This window comes from Pangasianodon hypophthalmus, chromosome 27 (genome assembly GCF_027358585.1).
Source record: "Pangasianodon hypophthalmus isolate fPanHyp1 chromosome 27, fPanHyp1.pri, whole genome shotgun sequence".
NCBI classification, from domain to species: Eukaryota; Metazoa; Chordata; class Actinopteri; order Siluriformes; family Pangasiidae; genus Pangasianodon; species Pangasianodon hypophthalmus.
Genome location: NC_069736.1, coordinates 19639185 through 19662008, shown reverse-complemented (window position 1 = coordinate 19662008; position 22824 = coordinate 19639185). Strand labels below are relative to the sequence as shown.

General features: G+C 42.3%; 1 protein-coding gene across 1 annotated transcript; it reads left to right on the top strand.

The window, feature by feature from the left end:
- Positions 1-406: 406 nt before the first annotated feature.
- Positions 407-21616, top strand: rnf128a (ring finger protein 128a). Its single transcript, XM_026940481.3, has 7 exons — positions 407-1010; positions 7990-8234; positions 14096-14167; positions 14299-14381; positions 18554-18650; positions 18724-18931; positions 20504-21616. Exons 1-7 carry the CDS (start codon positions 602-604, stop codon positions 20575-20577), a joined length of 1188 nt encoding a protein of 395 aa, XP_026796282.1. The 5' UTR covers positions 407-601; the 3' UTR covers positions 20578-21616.
- Positions 21617-22824: the final 1208 nt, after the last annotated feature.

Genomic DNA, 22824 nt, shown 5'->3' with positions numbered 1-22824 from the left:
TATTCACTAGTAATTATTCAGTCATTCCAGATTTTGTTTTATGGTTTCTGTGCGTTTCATTTTATTTTATTCCTGTAAATGTGGATGTGTTGATTGATGGTTTCTGTGTTGCACTGAGTGTTTATTATACAGTTTCATGTTTTATTTTATAATAATAAAATAAATAAACTCTGAGGAAGTCTGTTTCCAGATAATGACGTTTATCCGTCTTGAGAATTAGTAAGTGTGTTGGACTGCGTGATGGGACCGGAAGTTCTGCTGTATTTCCGGCAGGTGGCGCATCAGTCCATCAGTTCCCGGGAAAGGGTGAGGTTAAACTTCCTGTTTCTGTCAGTATCCTGTCAATCACAGACAGCGCCAATCCCAGCGCGCTGTGGCTGCAGGCCCATGGCACCGCCTCCTCCGAGTGAAAGTGGGCGTGGTCTGAGCTGAAGTTTGAGCACACCTGTCCGCGAGGAGCCAGAAGAAATATCAGATATTCATTACGAAACTGCGGGTTTCACGTGACACTTCTAGATTCAGTTCCGTCTTTAACCGGTTCAGGTTCCGGGTTTGTGTTTTAATTCTCAGTGGCACGCGGGAGAGAGGGTGAGCTCGCGCTATGGGACCCTGTTGTCGGTGGATGTTGGCGGTGTGGTGCGTACAGGTGTGCAGTTCCGGTGCGGCGCAAGTCTCCGCGTTTAGCACGGCTTACATTAACGTGTCTTTCGTTCCCCCCGAAAGTAACCGGACGATATGGCGGCGCGAGGAGATGGGGCTGTACGGTATCGAGTCACCGACCTACCCCGTGACCGGGACCGTGTACCTGGCCGACCCGATTCACGCATGCGCCAACGATACAAGGTTCGAGCGGCCCCCGAGCTCCGCGCCCTGGGTAGCGCTCGTGCAGCGGGGCAACGGATGCACGTTCACGTATAAGATCAACGCGGCCGCGCGCAACGGAGCCTCAGCAGCAGTCATCTTCAATGACTACGGTACCGACAACCGGGTCATCCAGATGTCACATCCGGGTACTGTAGCCTTCCATTTCAGTAATCATCCGGGTTCTGTACACTTTATTCTCTGCTGTTTAAAGCCTCAGTGTACACAAATACACTCAAAGCTACATGAAACCATGCAGACAGTGTGTGTGTATGTGTGTGTATGTGTGTGTATGTGTGTGTGTGTGTGTGTGTGTGTTTTGTTTTGTTTTGTTTGGGGGAAGTTCCACCATTACGTGACATGTGAACATACTGTATATTGACTGAGTGTCTTTGTGTGTGTGTGTGTGTGTGTGCGTGTTCATGTGACTTTTCAGAAAAAAAGCTCAATATTTTCTTACAAACAGTTAAGAATATGTGTAAAAATTCAAGTGAAATGGAAATAAATAAAGACTAATGCATGAGATTTTTCGGCTAGAGGAATAATTGTCTTGGCTGCAGGGTCAGTGTGGACTGGACACGCCGAGGTCAGTTTTAGTGTTGTTAAAAGAAAACACATAAAAAGAATAAAAGCAGAAAGCATAGTTTTAGAGGTGATATTTTGGGGTGTGTACAATAGTAACATGGTGAATATCCTCTTAAATCAAACCCAAGTGAGACCTGTAACACCCTCTGAGTGCACACGCTATTTAATCATCATTATTTGGACTCTTAGTAAATCAGGGCCTTTATTTGGACTCTTTGTGCCAAAGTGTTTGTCTCTGACTCCAAACTGTAAAAATCTGGTGTTTTCCTTTTTTTTTTCTTTTTTTTTTTCGTTTTTTCTTTGTGTGTGTATTAATGATAAACAGCACAAAGTGTTGAGCTGTGTTGTATGCCCAAGTCTTCACAGCTATTTTTGTTCATGTGGCGGCCATGTTGGCAATGCCCCTGGGCTCTTACACAATATGTACTGGAATGAGGAGAGAGACCCGGAAACTGCAAACTGAGAGCCGTGGTTAACTGTGGAAAACTAAACATTTAAATTTATGGTGTCTTGCTTTTATCCAACATGTCCTTATTCTAGTGCAGCTCACAACAAGTGTAAAAAAAACTGTGGCCCTGCAAGAGCAACAGTCACTGCCCCAGTGTTAGAGGTCATTTAAGTGTGTATTACAGTGTTCAGTCTGAGGCCTAGTGGCTTCCTGAAGGAAATACTGAACCTGTAGCGAGCGTGTGTTTTATAGCCAGCATGCCACAATCAAAGTCGGGCAATTTTAGGACTAATAATGATGTGACAAGCTGAATTAAGAAGGTGATGTTAAACAGGTGAGGCAGTGGTGTTATCGTATATATGGAGCCCCCAAGAAAGGCCTAGTCCTTCAAGAGCAAGAATGGGTCGAGGCTCACCGATTTGCCAACAGATGCGTCGGTAAATAATCCAGCACTTTAAATAAAGTATTCCCCAAAAACAAGTCAGTAGAATTTTGGGCATTTCACCCTCTACAGTGCACAAAATAATAAGATAATATAATATAAGATTCAAGGAGTTTGGTCAAATCTCCATGCGTAAAGGACAAGGTCGAAAACCACTTCTGAATGCGCCAATGGTCCCTCAGATGTCACTCTCTTAAAAACCGTCATGCGTCTATAATAGACATCATGACATGGGCTCGGGAATACTTTAGTAATCCTTTGTCAGTCAACACCATTCGCCGCTGCATCCACAGATGCAAGTTAAGGCTTTACAATGCAAAGCAGAAGCCACACATCAACGCTGTCCAGAAGCACCGCCGACTTCTCTGGGCTCGGTCTCATCTGAGAGGGACAGTAGCACAGTGGAAGCGTGTTTTGTAGTCCTTTTTCGGAGTGTGTTGCAGTCATCAGATTTGAAATGAGTGTATGTTAAAAAAGAAACTATTAAATTCACAAGGTAAAACATCAAATAATGTGTTATTGTAGTTTTTCAGTATAGTACAGGGTGAACTAGACCTTATAAATAAGAGTAGAAGCAACAGCTGGTGTCCACAACAGTGGAGATCAGAACCAAATTCTGTAATAGTCCAACAAATCAATGTTTACAATACTGATCTTTCTTTGAGCATCTGAAAAGTGCTTTAGAATGACTAAAGAAAAATTTAGAAAATTAACTTTTTTATTTACTTAAACTTTAGAAAAATAAATCAGATAAAGCCGTGCTATGTGCTGGAGTAAGTGAAAAGTGCACTGACTCTTTAGGGAAAGAGAAATATTTACAAGAGCAGAGCAAGAAAACATCTTTCTCTGATGCATCGTATCTTCTTGTGTCTGTGCTGCTGAAGATAAAGCTGTGAATGTCTTCACTCTCAAAACATGAACATGGTCTAAATTAAGAAAATGAAAGAGTGAGTCGTTTATCAGAGCGACTTTACTATACACCAATTCAGTAAGTGTCTCTGCTGCTGTTCAACACACAGCATATGCACACGTAGTTCATATAATTTTATTTCAATTTTATAGTGAGTTTAGTTACAGCTAATAACTCATTGTTTATTTACAGTCCTGACTTCAGGTTTGCTGCATTCCTGAACTTGTACATAAGTATTTCATTTTGGAAAAAACTCTGAATAAACGGTAATACTAGCAATTGCAGCTATAGCCGATTTGTATTTTTTCCGCTGTACACGGACACGCCACATTTACATATGTCTGGCCACACCCATTTCTTCCAAACCCCCCCACCGCCCCCCCTAGTAGTCACATGTTATACTACACTATTGTGTAATTATTATTGATTTTTATTGTTTTTGTCAAGTAATTGTTGCAGCCCTAATGAAAAGGCAAAAAAGAAAAGATCTGATTTCAATTTTATCAGCGTTCATGTTGAGTGTGTATATCAGAGGCTGTGTCCGACCCTGTGCTGAGAGGAGTGGTGGAAGGAAATGAGAGAGTAGAAGTAAATGAAGTGTCAGGAAGCAGCATGTGTGTGTTTACACTAAATATAAACACTTGACCTGAAAAACCAGAGATCTGAGAACAGAGTTATTTTCCAGAGCATTTAGCTGATATGCTTATCCAAAGCAATTACAGAATTGCTTTATAGTCTCTATTAAAATACTTCCTTATGCTAGTACAGATAGGTCAGGATCTAAGAAAAACATCAAACTAAAACTCTGTTTTAGCAAAGAAGATAGAGTACAGGTTGATTTTAATATTTATGTAATGTTCATCAACAGCTTAAACAGTTCTGAGTTGTTCATCTGATTGTCATTAACCACGTAATTATTGAACTCTCACTTGATTTCCATGCAACTGTAAAGCTCAAGTATATTTTGAACATTGAACCTGAATCGATAATAACATCTCTCTTTGGTTGTGTGTGTGTGTGTGTGTGTGGATTCATTTAATGATTTATAGACCTGTGCTCAGTGACCTCAGTGTGAGTGGTGTTATACAGCCACTGGTAATCCTGCACCACCAGTGTGTGTGTGTGTGTGTGTGTGTGTGTGTGTGTGTGTGTGTGTGTGTCTTGCGTTCCATTGTTAAGGTACAAACTTGAGGTGTGGTGAGGCGAAGGTGACATTGCTGTGTATGTATAAAATTCAAGCATATGTTTGGCAATTGTTGAAACATGTTCTCGGTCTCATTATACTAGTACTCGAGTACATGGTTCACTGTAACGGCACTTTTCTGAGTATAAATATGGATCGTATTTTTATTTGAGTTTTTTAAACATTAAATTTTCGGCTTTGCTACATTTATTTTGATCTCCTTTAAAAATAATAATAATAATAATCAGTATTTTACAGCTTGCCATCCAACCTGCGCAAACATGTACAGCTAAGATATTGGCTAGGGTTAGGGTTAGGGTTAGTGGGCTAGGGTTAGTGGGCTAGAACTAGGGTTAGTGGGCTAGGGTTAGTGGGATAGGGTTTCGGGTTAGTGGGCTAGAACTAGGGTTAGTGGGCTAGGGTTAGTGGGCTAGGGTTAGTGGGCTAGGGCTAGGGTTAGTGGGCTAGGGCTAGGGTTAGTGGGCTATAGTTTGGGTTAGTGGGATAGGGTTTGGGTTAGTGGGCTAGAGTTAGGGTTAGTGGGCTAGAGTTTGGGTTAGGGTTAGTGGGATAGGGTTAGTGGGCTAGAGTTAGGGTTAGTGGGCTAGAGTTAGGGTTAGTGGGATAGGGTTTGGGTTAGGGTTAGTGGGATAGGGTTAGTGGGATAGGGTTTGGTTTAGTGGGCTTGGGCTAGGGTTAGTGGGATAGGATTAGTGGGCTAGAGTTAGGGTTAGTGGGCTTGAGCTAGGGTTAGTGGGCTAGGGTTAGTGGGATAGGGTTTGGTTTAGTGGGCTTGGGCTAGGGTTAGTGGGATAGGATTAGTGGGCTAGAGTTAGGGTTAGTGGGATAGGGTTTGGGTTAGAGTTAGGGTTAGTGGGATAGGGATAGGGTTAGTGGGTTAGGGTTAGTGGGATAGGGTTTGGGTTAGTGGGATAGGGTTAGTGGGATTGGGCTAGGGTTAGTGGGATAGGGTTAGTGGGATAGGGTTAGGGTTAGTGGGTTAGGGTTAGTGGGCTATAGTTTGGGTTAGTGGGATAGGGTTAGGGTTAGTGGGATAGGGTTAGTGGGCTAGAGTTAGGGTTAGTGGGCTAGAGTTAGGGTTAGTGGGATAGGGTTAGGGTTAGTGGGATAGGGTTAGGGTTAGTGGGATAGGGTTAGTGGGATAGGGTTTGGTTTAGTGGGTTTGGGCTAGGGTTAGTGGGATAGGATTAGTGGGCTAGAGTTAGGGTTAGTGGGCTTGGGCTAGGGTTAGTGGGCTAGGGATAGGATTAGTGGGCTAGAGTTAGGGTGAGTGGGCTTGGGCTAGGGTTAGTGGGCTAGGGTTAGTGGGCTATAGTTAGGGTTAGTGGGCTTGGGCTAGGGTTAGTGGGATAGGGTTAGTGGGTTAGGGTTAGTGGGATAGGGTTTGGGTTAGTGGGATAGGGTTTGGGTTAGTGGGATAGGGTTAGTGGGATTGGGCTAGGGTTAGTGGGATAGGGTTAGTGGGCTAGAGTTAGGGTTAGTGGGTTAGGGTTAGTGGGATAGGGTTAGTGGGATAGGGTTAGTGGGCTATAGTTTGGGTTAGTGGGATAGGGTTAGGGTTAGTGGGATAGGGTTAGTGGGCTAGAGTTAGGGTTAGTGGGATAGGGTTAGGGTTAGTGGGATAGGGTTAGTGGGATAGGGTTTGGTTTAGTGGGTTTGGGCTAGGGTTAGTGGGATAGGATTAGTGGGCTAGAGTTAGGGTTAGTGGGCTTGGGCTAGGGTTAGTGGGCTAGGGATAGGATTAGTGGGCTAGAGTTAGGGTGAGTGGGCTTGGGCTAGGGTTAGTGGGCTAGGGTTAGTGGGCTATAGTTAGGGTTAGTGGGCTTGGGCTAGGGTTAGTGGGATAGGGTTTGGGTTAGAGTTAGGGTTAGTGGGATAGGGTTAGCGTCAGTAGGATAGGGTTAGTGGGCTAGGGTTAGTGGGATAGGGTTAGGGTTAGTGGGATAGGGTTTGGGTTAGAGTTAGGGTTAGTGGGATAGGGTTAGCGTCAGTAGGATAGGGTTAGTGGGATAGGGTTAGTGGGATAGGGTTTGGGTTAGTGGGATAGGGTTAGTGGGATAGGGTTAGTGGGCTTGGGCTAGGGTTAGTGGGCTAGGGTTAGTGGGCTAGAGTTAGGGTTAGTGGGTTAGGGTTAGTGGGATAGGGTTAGGGTTAGTGGGTTAGGGTTTGGGTTAGTGGGATAGGGTTTGGGTTAGTGGGCTAGAGTTAGGGTTAGTGGGATAGGGTTAGTGGGATAGGGTTAGTGGGATAGGGTTAGTGGGCTAGAGTTAGGGTTAGTGGGATAGGGTTAGTGGGATAGGGTTAGTGGGATAGGGTTTGGGTTAGTGGGATAGGGTTAGTGGGATAGGGTTAGTGGGCTTGGGCTAGGGTTAGTGGGATATGGTTAGTGGGCTAGAGTTAGGGTTAGTGGGCTAGAGTTAGGGTTAGTGGGATAGGGTTAGGGTTAGTGGGATATGGTTAGTGGGCTAGTGTTAGGGTTAGTGGGCTAGAGTTAGGGTTAGTGGGATAGGGTTAGGGTTAGTGGGCTATAGTTTGGGTTAGTGGGCTAGAGTTAGGGTTAGTGGGATAGGGTTAGGGTTAGGGTTACTGGGTTAGGGTTAGTCAGCTATACTAGCTAGCAAGATCTGTTGATGCTGTACTATATAAAAGCTCTGAACTTTGAAGCTGAGTAGTGAGCACTTGTTGTGTTAAATATATCTGTTGCTAAAGCCTATAGGTATTGCTCAGGATAATGTGTAATAGGCATCTTTACTAGATTGCTAACTATGTAGCTAGAAACATTTATGAATTAACTTTAACTGGCTAGCTAAAGAACTTAGCAGGCTACTGAAACCCTAACAGCATTTGGCTAGCTAGCCAGTTAACATTGCCATTATTTATATACTGTGGTGGAGGTGGCGTTCAGTTCAGCATAGCTCACTTTATTAGTTAACATAATTGTTCAAAAATGTGTTCCTCGGATACAACAGGTTGACTTGGTTTTATGTAACATAGCTGAAATATATGATATCTTTAATAGGCAGCCAAAAATAATCACATGACTAGGGCAGTTTTATCCTCTCTCCGATAGCTAAGATGATTAAAGAAATCCCAAAGGCTGTCTATAGTCTGCTTGTGATAGTGTGAAATTATCTAAAACTGGGGTAATGCCCACTGAAATTCACATAATAGAGACAAAGCCTACTGAAGAAATTAATTAAGTGAAAGATTTCACCATTAGCTGGCCAAGGTTGGTCATGGTTATCATAAAAAAAAAAAAAGAAAAATAGAGCAGAATAGAAAGCAACAGTTTCAGATTAGTTGTATCGGTACAATGCAATTTATAAATTAATTACTGAGGTACTTTTTCACCAGATGGTTTATTTACTCTGTTCTGTTGTTGTGATCTTGCATGTGATCTCTGTGTTGTGAGCTGTTGCTTTTGATCAGTTTTTACCTCACCTCCAATCCTCTTTTCCATTTTTAGGTGATTTGTTTGCATCCTACAGCATCCTTTGATGAGTGTGTGTGTGTGTGTGTGTGTGTGTGTGTGTGTGTAGGCACCTCGATCGTGGCGGTGATGATTGGTAATGCTCGTGGAATGGAGCTGGTGGAGCTGCTGCAGAATGATGTGTCCGTCTCAATGACAATAGAGGTGGGGCTTCAGCGTGGCTTGTGGATGAGTCACTACTCCGTCTTATTCATCTCCATTTCCTTCTTCATCATCACTACGGCAACTGTGTGCTACTTCATCTTCTACTTTGCACAGAGACTCAACAACATACGTCGGCGGAACCATAAGCAGGTTCGCATATTCACACAGTCACAGAAATATACCGTGAAAGATGTGTACGCTGACCTGCCCTTTGAGCCTGGTGTGATTTCTGATTGGCTAATGGAAGAATTAAACTGAACTACACTGCTAATATTCTTAGAGATTATATTATGTACTTATATTTGAAGTTTTTCTAAAAATGTGCATTTATTTATGCAAATATAAATTTGCATGCTTAATAAATCCAAAAATCTAGTATTTAGGTGTTGATAGGATTAAAGTGTTGATTTTTTTACAGAACAGAAAATACCATACACTGTTATTGAAATATTTGTGTAATATTGGTATATAATCAAACATACAACAATAATCAATGTTTCGATAAATACTTCTGTAATATCCTTTTGAATTAATGAGCTAGTAAATTCTTAAGAATGCAGTTCATCTAGAAACTGAGACTTCTGGTTCTGAATATAGCAAATAATGATTTTGAGGAAAATGTTTTTAAAAATTTACGATGTGTTTTCATGTGTTTGTACTCTAATTGTATATCATAATGGCACATATCATAGCATATACACTATATAGCCAAAAGTATGTGCATTCCTGACCACAAAGGTGGAAGCACACAATTGTATAGAATGTGTTTGTATGCAGTAGCATTACAGTTTCCCTTCACTGGAACTAAGAGGACCAAACCTGTTCCAGCATGACAATGCCTCCCCCCCACCCCACCCCCACCCACCCCCCGGCTGTTATAATCAGCTCCACTCTTCTGGGAAGCTTTCCACTAGATGTTGGAGCGTGGCTGTGGGGATTTGTGTTCATTCAGCTACAAGAGCATTAGTGAGGTCAGGCGCTGATGTTGGGATGTCGAGGAGGTCTGGGGTTCAGTCGGTGTTCCAGTTCATCCCAAAGGTGTTCAGTGGGGTTGAGGTCAGGGCTCTGTGCAGGACACTCGAGTTCTTCCACTCCAACCTTCACACACCATGTCTTCATGGAGCTCGCTTTGTGCACAGGGGCACTGTCATGCTGGAACAGGTTTGTGCTAGACCCCTTACAGTGAAGGGAAATCTTAATGCTACAGAATACAGAGACATTCTATTCAACAGTTAGAGGAATTCCCACGTATGGCTGCAAAGGTCAGGTGTCCACATACTTTTGGCCATATAGTGTATAAAATGACATGATTGAAGACGGCTTTAAGTTCCACCAAAGTTGCTGAATTTCAGATAATATTGTGGATACAAGTGAACAAAGATTTTTCTTTGAGAAACATTTTACAGTTACGTTTTCATGTCGTGTTTTTATTGTCAGTCCTCTATATGCCTTGTACAGTTTGGAATGAAATGTTGTTTCCCCAGGACTATGGTGTAACACAAGACCACATAAAGTACAATTACACAACATTGTGAGATGAGTGCAAACGGTACAGTAAATACACAGGACAATGCCCATTAATGAGACCGGAGATCAGAACAGTGTTGAGTGGAAAAACTAATGAAACAATTGTCTGCACTGTAGTAACAGCAATCTGCTGTAATAACAGCAATAAAAGAGTCAGAAGAATAAAGTGAGACTTAGAATAATAAAGTGTCCAATAGAAGCATTATAAAGGCCAGGTGTGCGGTGTGATGTACAGTGGTAGCTGATGCAGGTGAGCGTTGGGAAGCAGCAGGATGTTGAGTATTCTCACTGCCTCAGAGAGGAAACTGTTGTGGAGTCTAGTGGTGGTGGCACAGATGCTCCTGTACCATATGCTAGATGGCAAGAATGTGACGAATCCATGAAAGGGGTGGGACGGGTCGTCCACAATGCTGGTGGCCTTGCGGATGCAGTGCTTGTTGAAGGAGCTCTCGGTGGTGGGTAGAGAGACCCAGATGATTTTCTCAGCTCTCCTCACAATTTGCTGTAGGGTCTTGTGGTCTTGCAGTCCCCATACCAGATGGTGAGACGGCTGGTCAGGAAGCTCTCTGTTGTCCCTCTGTAGAAGGTGATGAGGATGGGAGGGGGGAGTTTGGCTCTTTTCAGCATCCACAAGAAGCGGAGATGCTGCTGGGCCTTCTTGGCTGGGCAGGTGGTGTTGAAAGTCCAGGAGAGTTCCTCTGTGATGTGCACACCAAGACATTTTGAGCTTTTGACTCTCTCCACAGTTGTTCCATTGATGTGCAGTGGCCGGTTCACTTGGGTGTATGCTGACTCATCATTGTTGCTGATGAGGCCCACAACTGTAGTGTCATCTGCAAACTTGATGATGTGATTGGAGCTGAAGTTTGCAGCACAGTCATGAGTCAACAGGGTAAACAACAGTGGACTGAGCACACAACCCTGGGGAGGTGGAGTTTCCGATACTGATGGCCTGGGTCTCCCGGTCAAAAAGTCCAGGATCCAGTTGCAGAGGGAGGTGGTCATGCCCAGAAGGCTCAGCGTACCTATCAGTTGTTGTGATGGAACTTTGTAGTCGTGATGGACTGAATACCTTATCACATACGTTGTGTGCCCATGGTGTTTAGGAAGTGACTGTGGATTCTTCTTGCATAGTTACACTTTGCCTCTCTGATAGCCCGGGACAGATTGGCCCTTGCTGTGCAGAGGGCTGCCTTATTGTCAGATCTGAAGGCAGTGAGTTAAAAAGTGAATAAAACTAACTCTAACTCCTAATACATATCCTTAGTCCTAATCCCTAATACCTACAATAGTATTGGGTTTAGAACAAGTGGTTAGGGATTAGGGGTTAGAGCTAGGCATTATGTCTACCTCTAACCCTAGCCAATTAGCTATGTTGAGGCTAATTAAAACTATTAATTTGTTTTACGCTGTTGCACAGTCAAAACCACACACACACACACACATACACACACGCATTGTGAGTTTTTGCAGTTTGTCACCTGCTGTGTGAATTTTGAAAAAGGACCGTTTAGTCTGGACAGACCCAAAAAAGTGTGTGTGTGTGTGTGTGTGTGTTGGAAATGCTGATGTAATACCGTGCTCCAGTAAATGCTCCCTCTGCAACACCGAAGCATTTGGGATGTTGATGTTGCTGCGCTGCAAAACATCACACAGTGTTATCCCATGAGCCTCAGCAAACGTGTGTGTGCTCGTCTGTGTGTGTGTGTGTGTGTGCTCATCTGCCTGTGTGTGTGTGTGTGCTCATCTGCCTGTGTGTGTGTGTGTGTGTGTGTGTGTGTGTGTGTGTGTGTGTGTGTGTGCTCGTCTGCCTGTGTGTGTGTGTGTGTGTGTGTGTGTGTGTGTGTGTGTGGAGTAAAACCAGATAAAACACGTCCTGAAGGGTGGAACAAATGAATCAGCGCATAAAAACTCACTGTTCACTCTTTACATTCCTCTCACAGGGGTTAGAGGTCAAACTTTAGGGTCAGTCATTACACTGACGCTTCACGCTAGCAAGCGTCACGCTGCTTGTGTTATTTGTAGTTTGTCTCTTGTTGGCATGTATTGTTTGTCTATCATTTTTTAGTTCCAATGAGAAGTGGTAGTACATATGTTTAAAATGTATTTAAAACATATTCAAACATTTTAATAAAGTGAAAAAAGCGTGAAAATTGGTTGTTTGATGTATGTTACGTCCAAGGCTTTGTATTAGCTTTGTTAGCAGGTGAGCTTATATACACTCACCAGAAGCACCACCATCTGCTAGGGGTGTGAAATTGGGCAAAAATATCATATCACAATTTTTTTCAGTCTGGGTCACGTTCCACAATCTTATGAATGTTTTTCAAGTTGCTTTTTAAGTATATTTTGCTAGTTACTGAACATAGCAACCAAACTAATTTTCCTATTGACACAAATTTAGACTAGACAAATTCTTGGACTATTTTTAAGAGTATTATATCCTCGACCAGGTAAAATTCAAGATTCAAGAGCTTGTCACAGTAAAACAGGAAGTACACAATGAAATTCTTCATTCCTTCCGATAAACCATCGATACTGTACAGATAGTGTTGTAAACTGGTTGGAAATTACACTGTGGAGTGACGTGTACAGGAGGAGTGTGATATATTCCAAGTATGATATGAAACATATTACAAGTATTAATGTGAGGTAGGTTGTAGTGCAGTAAAGATAATGGCAGTAAACTTGTACAATAAAAGAGACATTAAGCATCAGGTTATATAAATATATAGAGAGAGAAATTATAGATCATTGGTACAAGATGTTTTGTCCTTACATGCATGAGGCCACGATCAGTGGGTGAGAGACAAGCCTGATGGCCTGCAGATAAAAACTGTTCTTTAGCCATGTGGTTCTTGACTTTACACTCCTACAGTGTCTACTTGATGATCAGAGTGTGAACAGACTGCATTGGGGTTGGGTTCTCTCCATGATGATATTGTAGGCTTTACGGATGGCCCTGGTGTCGGAAATGTCCTCCAGTAATCGGTTGGCTGCTCCTGAGATGGTTTGAGCAGTTCCAACTACTCGCTGAGAGCCTTGTGGTCCTGAATGGAGCAACTTGTGAAAATGCTCTTGATGGTATCTCTGTAGAAGTTGACAAGAATTTTGGCTGCCATGCCAAATTTCTTTAGCCTTTTCAGGAAGTACAGATGCTGCTGGGACTTCCTTATTACATGTCGCTGAAGTGAACGCCTTGTGTTCACCCGCTCCGGCTCTGTCTCAACTATGTGCAGAGGTGTGTGCTGTTCCTTCCTCTTTCATGGGTCAACAATCATCTCCTTGGTTTTGCTGGCATTTAGGGGAGAGGTTGTCGTTCTGATCAGCCACCTTCTTTCTATACACTGTCTCTTCAGCCCCTTTACCCACTTGAGACAGGTGGGTACTGAAGCTTGTGCTAGGGACAGGTTGAATATGTCCGCAAAGGCAGCCTCTTAGCACCCAGGGATGTCGTCCAAGTAAGCTGCTTTCGGTGGGTTTATTTTTGTGTGTCCGTTATCCAGCAATTCTATATAACTGATTGTTGAATTGTTTTTAGGTGACAAATTGTTCATGTTGTTAGCCATGCTGCTGTGTTGCCAAACAAACTGAGAAGGAAACATAAGCTAAGGAACCCCCTACTCTTGGCTATTGTTGGTTTGTTCATGTGTCAGAGACAGCATTATCTGGCCTTGCAAATAGAGTAAAGTCTGGTTTATAAAACAACATGGGGTGCCATGTCTGAGCGTTTTCAGTGCAACTGACAAAAATGTGTTTAGTATCATGCTACTTATGATCACTCTGTGAAAGTAGACCGTGGAGACATTTTAATCATTCATGGTGTAAAATAGTCGTATTGCCCACCTCTATCATATGCTTATATATCATGAGATCTTCTTCTAACTAGTTAAACACAAATTAAATAATTGGTTGTTTGATTTACATGCTATCTGGCAGGCTTTGTATTAGCTATTAACAGATAGCACACTAGCTACAAACACTCTACAGGGACACCAATGACCTCTGCTGCTTCCTTCCCAGCTTTATTTTATTTTGTACAAGAGATCTTATATGACAGAATAAGGTGAAGCCACTGTTATAAGGTTTTCTTCCATTTTTTCAAGTAAAGCAGTACATAGGAACTAATAACAGGTAGGGACTAAAGTTGTGAGAGGGGAGACAAACAATGTCGTACCAACGCACTGTAAGATTTGTCCAAGAATTTGTCCTTAGAGCAAAACTTTTGTTTTGTCTTGTGATCTACACTGCGGTGCTCTTCTTATATACAGGAACTATGGTGTTAAATACAGGAAGTGACCAAACAGATTTTCCACTTGCAAAAGTGTCACATGCACATGAACAACAGAGAAAGATCAGAATACACAGTAATACACTGAGTTTGTGTGTTTGACAACTGACTTTGTGTGTGTGTGTGTGTGCGCGTGTGTGTGTGCGCGTGTGTGTGTGCGCGTGTGTGTATGTGTATGTGTGTGTAACTCCAGAAACAGATGAAGGCAAAAGCAAAGAAAGCGATTGGTCAGCTCAAGGTTCGCACACTCAAACAAGGAGATCAGGTATGTGTGTGTGTGTGTGTCATGTAAGAACACACATTTGCCTGTGTGTTTCTGTTGATGCTATTGAGAAACTGCAAAACATTTAAACATAACTACCGTCTGTGTGTGTGTGTGCACGTGTGTGTGTGTAGGAGACGGGACCAGATGCTGACTCATGTGCTGTGTGCATTGAGTCTTATAAACCGGGAGACGTGCTCTCTGTCCTTACATGCAAGTACGTCACAGTTTTATTGTATTTTCATTTTATTGCTTTCACAAGTCTAAAGGTGCTCTGAAACGGCATAGATCCTCGTACTGCCTCTATATCTGTGCTTACTACTGAGTACAGGCTCATCATAATCACTACATATTCTATTATAATCAAATCAGTTCAATTTTATTTATATAAGACTTTTAACAATGTACATTGTTGCAAAGCAGCTTTACAGAATTATGGATATAAAATTAAAATTTATCCCTAATGAGCAAGCCAGAGGCAACGGTGGCAATGAAAACTCCCTGAGATGACAGGAAGAAGAAACATTGAGAGGAACCAGCCAGGAACTTGAGTATGAGCATCATCAGAGTTTAACTCTATCAAACTGAAGTTATCAACTGTTCAAAGATTGAGACTTGAGTGTAAACTGTTCTTAGCAATTGCAGTCCAAGGAAGAACATCCACAGTCATCTTTAGGGTGTCTGTGTGGTACCATCCGCAGTAATCTCCTGGTGATCTTTAGGCTGTCCATGCGGGTCATCCTCAGCAGCAGTGGGTGATTTTCAGGTCAACAAGGCTCCGAGTGGGTCCAGGATCACTGGTATCTCAGGACTAGCATGTGTAGCTCGAGAGAGAGCGAGAACACAGATTATTACATCTGCTTTTGTCCTGTAATGGTTAAGGATATGTACTTTGTGTACAGAGAGCAAGCAGGGACTCCAGCAAGACTAGCTGTGACAGCATAACTAAAAGGGAGAGCCAGAAGCTAACACAGACATGAGCGAGTCCTGGGACATAAAGCAGCAGCCACTCCACCCTCAACAAACCTGAGTGAACGTGTGAGAGTGGGGGGGCGACAGCATCCAAACATCCCAGTTCACCACAACACTCTATGCCTGTGAAACCCTCCAGACCTGCCCCTGTACCTAAGAAAAAACTATTCACAAAAGGCTTGACTAAACAAATATGTTTTCAGCCTAGACTTAAACACTGAGACTGTGTCTGAGCCCCGAACACTAAGTGGAAGGCTGTTCCATAACTGTGGGGCTTTGTAAGAGAAAGCTCTACCCCCTGCTGTAGCCTTCATTATTCAAGATACCAACAAATAGCCTGCACCTTTTGATCTGAGTAGGCGTGGCAGATCATAAAAGTCCAAAACTTCGATCAGGTACTGTGGCACGAGACCATTTAGTGCTTTATAGTTCAATAGTAGTATTTTATAATCAATTTATTTTATAAATTTGACTGGGAGCCAATGCAGTGTGGATAAGATAGGGGTGATGTGGTCATATCTTCTGGTTCTAGTAAGGACTCTCGCAACTGCATTCAGGACTAACTGGAGCTTGTTTACTGGAACATCCAGACAGTAAAGCATTACAATAATCCTACCTAGAGGTAACAAAAGCATGAACTGTTTTTTCTGCATCATGTAGTGACATTATATTTCTTATCTTAGCAATATTTCTGAGATGAAAGAAAGCGATCCTAATAATATTATCTACATGAGCTTCAAAAGAAAGACTGGAGTCGATAATCACTCCAAGGTCTTTTACTGCTGCAGATGATGAAACAGAAAGGCCATCCAGAGTTATTATGTAATCAGAAAGCTTACTTCTAGCTGCATGTGGTCCTAGTACAAGTACTTCTGTCTTGTCAAAATTAAGTAAGAGAAAGTTAATAAGCATCCAGTTTCTAATGTCCTTTACACAATCCTCAACTTTACTAAGCTGGTGTCTGTCATCTGGCTTTGCTGAAACATACAACTGTGTGTCATCAGCGTAACAGTGGAAGCTAATACCATGTTTATGAATAATTTTACCCAGAGGTAGCATATATAGAGAAAAGAGCAGTGGGCCTAAAACAGAGCCTTGCGGGACACCAAACTTTACCTTAGCATGAGAAGAGAAGTCACCATTTACGTTTACAAACTGATAACGATCAGTCAAATAAGACCTGAGCCAGGAAAGGGCTGTTCCCTTAATGCCTACTACATTTTCCAGTCTATCGAGGAGAATAACATGATCAATGGTATCAAAAGCTGCACAAGCAAGGAGACACAACCCTGATCAGAGGCCAGCAGTAGGTCATTTACCACTTTAACCAGCGCTGTCTCTGTGCTATGATGAGGCCTAAATCCTGACTGATACATTTCATGAATGTTATTCCTTTGCAATATATATAAATACACACACACATTGATCACATTAAACCCACTGATAGGTGAAGTGAGTAATGTTGATTATCTCGTTACAATGGCTCCTGTAAAGGTGAGGGATTTATTAGGCAGCAAGTGAATAGTCAGTTCTCATGTTTTGGAAGCAGGAAAAATGGGCAAGCGTAAGGATCTGAGTGACTTTGACAAGGACCAAATTGTGATGTCTAGATGACTGAGTTAGAGCATCTCCAAAACAGCAGGTCTTGTGGAGTGTTCCCGGTATGCAGTGGATAGTACCTACCAAAAGTGGTCCAAGGAAGGACAAGGGTCATGGGCGCCCAAGTCTCACTGATGCACATGGGGAGTGAAGGCTCATCTGGTCCGATCCCACAGAAGAGCTTCTGTAGCACAAACTGCTGAAAAGGTTAAAGCTGCTCTGATAGAAAGGTGTCAGAACACACAGTGCAGTGCAGCTTGCTGCGTATGGAGCTGCGTAGCTGCAGAGCGTTCAGAGAGCCCATGCTGACCCTGTCCACCACCCAAAGCTCCTACAATGGACACGTGAGCATCAGAACTGGACCATGGAGCAATGGAAGAAGGTGGCCTGGTCTGATGAATCACGTTTTCTTTTACATCATGGTGGATGGCTCGGGTGCGTGTGTGTCACTTACCTGGGGAAGAGATGGCACCAGGATGCACTATGGGAAGAAGGCAAGCTGTGGAGGCAGTGTGATGGTCTGGGCAATGTTCTGCTGGGAAACCTCGGGTCCTGGCCTTCATGTGGATGTTTCTGTGACACGTACCACCTACCTAAACATTGCTGCAGACCGAGTTACACCCCTTCATGGTAACGGTGTTCCCTAATGGCAGTGGCCTCTTTAAGCAGGATAATGCTCCCTGCCACACTGCAGAAACTGTTCAGGAACGGTTTGAGGAACATGACAAAGAGTTCAAGGTGTTGACTTGGCCTCCAAATTCCCCAGATCTCAATCCAACCGAGCATCTCTGGGATGTGCTGGACAAACAAGTCCGATCCATGGAGGCCCCACCTCGCAACTTACAGGATTTTTTTGGCGACCCAAGGGGGAGCTACACAATATTGTTTGTGTATATGTATGTATGTGTGTGTTTTTTATATATATATTATATTATATTATATTATGTTATATTATGTTATATTATATTATATTATATTATATTATATTATATTATGTTATATTATATTATATTATATTATATTATATTATATTATGTTATATTATATTATATTATATTATATAATCACACTCATAAATCACACTCTATAATCACATGCAGTCCCTCTAATCAATTCTAAACTCTATTTCTGTCCATTTGTCTTGCTTTACTTTTTTTCTCTCTCTTTCCCTTTACTCATGAAAGTATACATCATTATTTTTATTTTTATTTATTTTAGCATGTTTTGATTGGTTATTTTAGATTTGATTGGATCTGATTGGTTAATATTAGGCATCAGTTTTGGGGTTGGTTATTATGGCATAGACTCTGAGGTCCATTAATATGGCGCTAAACTGAATTATTCCAGAAATTCCCCACAATAGCACTGCACTGTTTACTGCAAATACTGTTCAACTGTATGAAAAATACATTCACACACACAAACTGAAACTCGTTCAACCAGATTTTCTGCCGACACTGTGCTCTCAGTCTCTTTAGAACGAGAAACTGAACTCTCCATACCTCCTGAACCACACCCTGCTCAGTAGCACTTACTGCTAATAGGATAGGGGTTAGTCTTTTGGGTCAGCGGGTCAGGGTTATGGAATACGAGTTAGGCAGTAGGGAATTACTTCTGTTACATTCTTGGTGGAGTCTTGCACCTGAATGTGAAAATGGAGGTGAGAGTAAGGAGGGTGGGAGGTTCTCCGCAGTGCCAATGCCACCTCAGTATTTTGGACTCTAAACTTTACATTCTGATGCCATGTATCTCAGAAATAAGGGTTCATAGTATATGATCAGTCTTACCTTGTGTGTGTGTGTTTGTGTGTGTGTGCAGTCATTTCTTCCATAAGGCATGTGTTGAGCCGTGGCTGATGGAGCACAGGACCTGCCCGATGTGCAAGTGTGACATCCTCAAAGCCCTCGGAGTAGAGGTGTGTGTGTTTTTGTGTGTGTGTGTGTGTGTGTAAATTGGTTCATCACAGAGTTTCTCTTTTCTCTATATAGATGGATGTTGAGGAGCAGCACATGCCTACGGTCACTTCTGATTTGCATTCGTTTCCCAGCAGCACTGAGTACTTGCACACACACTCCGAATCAGTCTCCAACACACACCCTAACTCCGAGTCTCACACACACAGTGATGCTGCTTCTTCCGGATATGAGTCTCTGCATGCAACAGAGCAGCTGGGTCCTGCTGAACACACACGCGAAGGTGAGAAACACACACACACACACACACACACACACACACACCACATTTCAGCCTGCCTTGCTGAATTCCAGAAGCTGCTGCTAATAAGCTTGTTTGTTCACTCTGTGTGTGCGTCTGTGTTATTTTACAAGCACGCACCTTGTTTATTTGACTGCGTTGTGGTTGGACTAAACATTCTAGCGTGACCACATAAAAAGACTCAAGATACGAAAGTAGATTTTACTCTGTCTCAACTGACGAGAGGCCATCAAGTGAGAGAGAACCCTGACATTCTTATCTTGGGTTTGGTGCAAACATAGTGTCTGGATCCAAAAGGCTTGGAACAGTAAGGCCAATTCTTTTCTTTTTGCTATACACTGGAGACATTTGGGTTTGAGATCAAACTGTTGCATTCTTCTTTTGTGATGCTTTTCCAGGCTTGTAGCAGCAGCTTCTTTCAGTTGTTGTTAGTTTTGGGGGGTTTCTCCCTTCAGTCTCCTCTTCAGGAGGTGAAATGCTGCTCAGTTGGGTTAAGGTCTGCTGATGGACTCGGCCAGTCTAAAACCTTCCACTTTCCCCCTGATGAAGTCCTTTGTTGTGTTGCAGTGTGCTTTGGGTCGTTGTCTTGCTGCATGATGAAGTTCCTCCTGATTAGATTGGATGCATTTCTCTGTAAATTGTCAGACAGAATGTTTCTGTAGACTTCTGAATTCATTCTGCTGCTACATCATGAGCTCCATCATCAATAAAGATTAGTGAGTCTGTTCCAGAAGCAGCCATGCAAGCCCAAGCCATGACACTACCTCCTGACTGTTTTTAAGTTTTTCTTCACAGCTCTCACAATGTTTCTGCCATCAACTGTTGTTGTTTTCCTTGGCCGACCTGTTCCATGTCTGGTTGTCAGTACACCAGTGGTTTCTTTCTTTTTCAGGACATTCCAAACATGTACCATTATTTCTGTTCATTTGAAAAATGGGGGGGGTTCAAACAAAAGGTGCCATGTTCTAAGTTGTTTAACACATCTAGATGTAAATATCAGGAAGTGAAAGCTGAAATTCTGGTCTGTCGTCTCTTATTCATTGTTTGATGTCAAACCCAAATGTCTCCAGTATATAGAAAGAACAAAAGAATCAGCCTTGCCGTTCCAATACTTTAGGAGGGGACGGTATTTCCCTTTCTCCATGTGATAAGAATAGCTCAGCAGCAGTGATCGTCATAGCCGCCGACACTTTGAGGAGCAGGTGTTGGTAGTCTTGTCACCAAGTTGACATGTAGGGATCCAGGACAGGATCCATGGCAATTTTCTCTGGCAGGTGGAGCATCTTCAGCACAAGTTACATACTTCTGCATTCAGTGATGGCCAGGGAACCTGGTTCCAGAGCCACTGGATGGTGCGTTTTTCTCCTAGCTGCCCTCTGAACTGTTTAGAAGGGGGTACTCCTCAGTACTCCTCAGTGCAGGGGTACTCCAGTTCTGAGGTTCTCCTCAGTGCAGAGGCACTCTTCCATACAGAGGTACTATTAAAAGACTGTGAGCTGTGCTGTGCTGTAATTGGTTTTTCTGACTGTTTGCTGTGCTGTGATTGGCTTGCAGGTTTGGAGGCAGTGTGTGTGGAAATGCAGCCGCACTACGATAACCCCGCCTTTGAGAATGAAGCTCGCAGCTAGGAGATGAGAAAAACACACTGTGACTGTAAACACACACACACACACATGTTCACATATTCACATACACATATTATACACACATTTACAGTCGCAGGTTTGGCTTTTAAAAAATCACTTAATTTAATTTCTCTGTGTGAGTAAAGGAATTAATGACCTCATGCTGTGGTTAATGGGGGACAGTGTACTCTCTCTTCTCTTTATCTCTGGGATATGTGTGTGTGTGTGTGTGTGTGTGTGTGTGTGTGTGTGTGTGTGTGTGTGAAACACGCACATAGTTCACCAGCTCCCTCTGCTGGACATGTGTTTGGTTATTGCTGACTCACACACACACACACACACACACACACACACACACACACACACTGTATATGGAATTTGCCATGTGACAGGTGTTCCTGGTTCAGTATGGGTGGAGCTTAGGATAAATTTGATAAGTTAAACTTGATTATGTGACATCCATGCTAGCTTTTCTTTTCACTTGTTCAGCTTGATGTGGTGCTTAGCATTAAATCCTGGCTTTAATTTGCTGGCTACTGAACATTGTATAACCACTGCTAGGGAGGTAACATTAACACTAGCTATGTTAACTAGTGCCATGCTTAGGTAACTGGCTAGCATAGCTGATATTGCTAAACTATTGTACTGTTTAATTATAGGCAGGGTTGATGCTCAGAAGTACTGAAAAAATGAAAACAGAATCTAATGGTATTGTATAAAAGAATATTTTTAAGTTCCACCTTCATGGACAAAGACACCTCCTCACTCAGCACAAAGAGCTTGCTATTTTTCCAAAAACTTTAAAATAATTCTAATTTTACTACGTATTTTACAAAATATCAAAAATCATAAAAGTGTCTTTTATGTCTGTATGTGTTTTTGTATGTGTGTATGCGTGTGTGCACTTCACAATGTGGCCTTATTGGTATCTTCTGTACTCTATGAACTACTGATCTCAATAATTAAGTAAGAGATGTAATTGTAATCAAATTATATTGTTATGAAATTGTAAACTGTAAATAAAGTCTCCTTTTATCATTAACGCGTGTACGTGTGTGTGTGTGTCCCTTTGACCACTTGGTCCTTGGCAGAAGCGGGGATATTATTTATCTATTATTATCAGTTACACTACTTCGCATCCCGGCCAGGGAAAGACTCCAGCCACTGGGTTTGCACAAGACAGTGCAGTCCCACTGCTGGTCCCAAGCCCGGATAAAATCGGGGAGGGTTGCATCAGGAAGGGCATCCTGCGTAGGAACTGTGCCAAATCAAACATGCGTACCAATGACCCGCTGTGATGACCCGTAACAGGAGCAGCTGAAAGAAGAAGAAGATCATTTACTCTACTTCAAGTGTTGTGTAACAGCATTTCTCTGAAAATGATTTAATGGAACTTCTGTGTTTGAAGCATAACTTGTACTTTAGTTTTCCACATTTTCCCAAAATTTAGCACTGATACTTCACAGTACAAGGATACAACATGGACATACACACTTCATAGTAATATGGGTCATACGAAGGTAACATGGTCCGCAAGAAGGTAACATGCCTGACATGATGGTTACGTGGTTGACATGAAGGTAACGTGGTTGATGCGAGGGTATCAAGGTTCACATGACGATAACATGGTGGACTTCTACAATGTTTAGGATACAAGTGTTTACAATAATGACCCCTAATGTACTGTCGTGTCTGCTGAAATTTTTTTGATCAGGAATATGCAAATTTTATTTAAATTTACTCGTCTTACTTACATTTCCTATATTTACAGTGGATATATAAAAAGTTTACACACCCCTGTTAAAATGGCAGGTTTTTGTGAAGTAAAAGAATAACACTAAGATAAATCATGTCAGAACTTTTCCCACCTTTAATATGAAATTGCAAATTATACAAATAAAGTGAAAAACAATTAGTAACTTTTTTTTTTTTTTAGGGAAAAAAGAAAAATAAAAAACATACAATAACTTGGTTACATAAGTGTGCACACCCCTAAACTAATACTTTGTTGAAGAACCTTTTTATTTTATTTTATTCTGGGTTCTGGCTCGGCCATTCAGAAACACTGATCTTCTTTTGCTGAAGTTGTTCGTTTGTTGATGTGGATGTGGGCTTTGGATCGTTGTCGTGCTGAAAGGTGAAATTCTTTTTCATCTTCAGCTCACTAGCAGACACCTGAAGGTTTTGCACTAAAATCAGCTGGTATTTGTAGCTACTCATGATTCCCTCCTCCTTGGTAAAAGCCCCAGT

Excerpts from the sequence above, each read along its gene's own strand:
- rnf128a (XM_026940481.3), top strand. The coding sequence starts at position 602 with ATGGGACCCTGTTGTCGGTGGATGTTGGCGGTGTGGTGCGTACAGGTG. Across the intron at positions 18,651-18,723 it reads TCAAAGCCCTCGGAGTAGAG|ATGGATGTTGAGGAGCAGCA; the intron begins GTGTGTGTGTTT and ends TTCTCTATATAG. Across the intron at positions 18,932-20,503 it reads TGCTGAACACACACGCGAAG|GTTTGGAGGCAGTGTGTGTG; the intron begins GTGAGAAACACA and ends ATTGGCTTGCAG.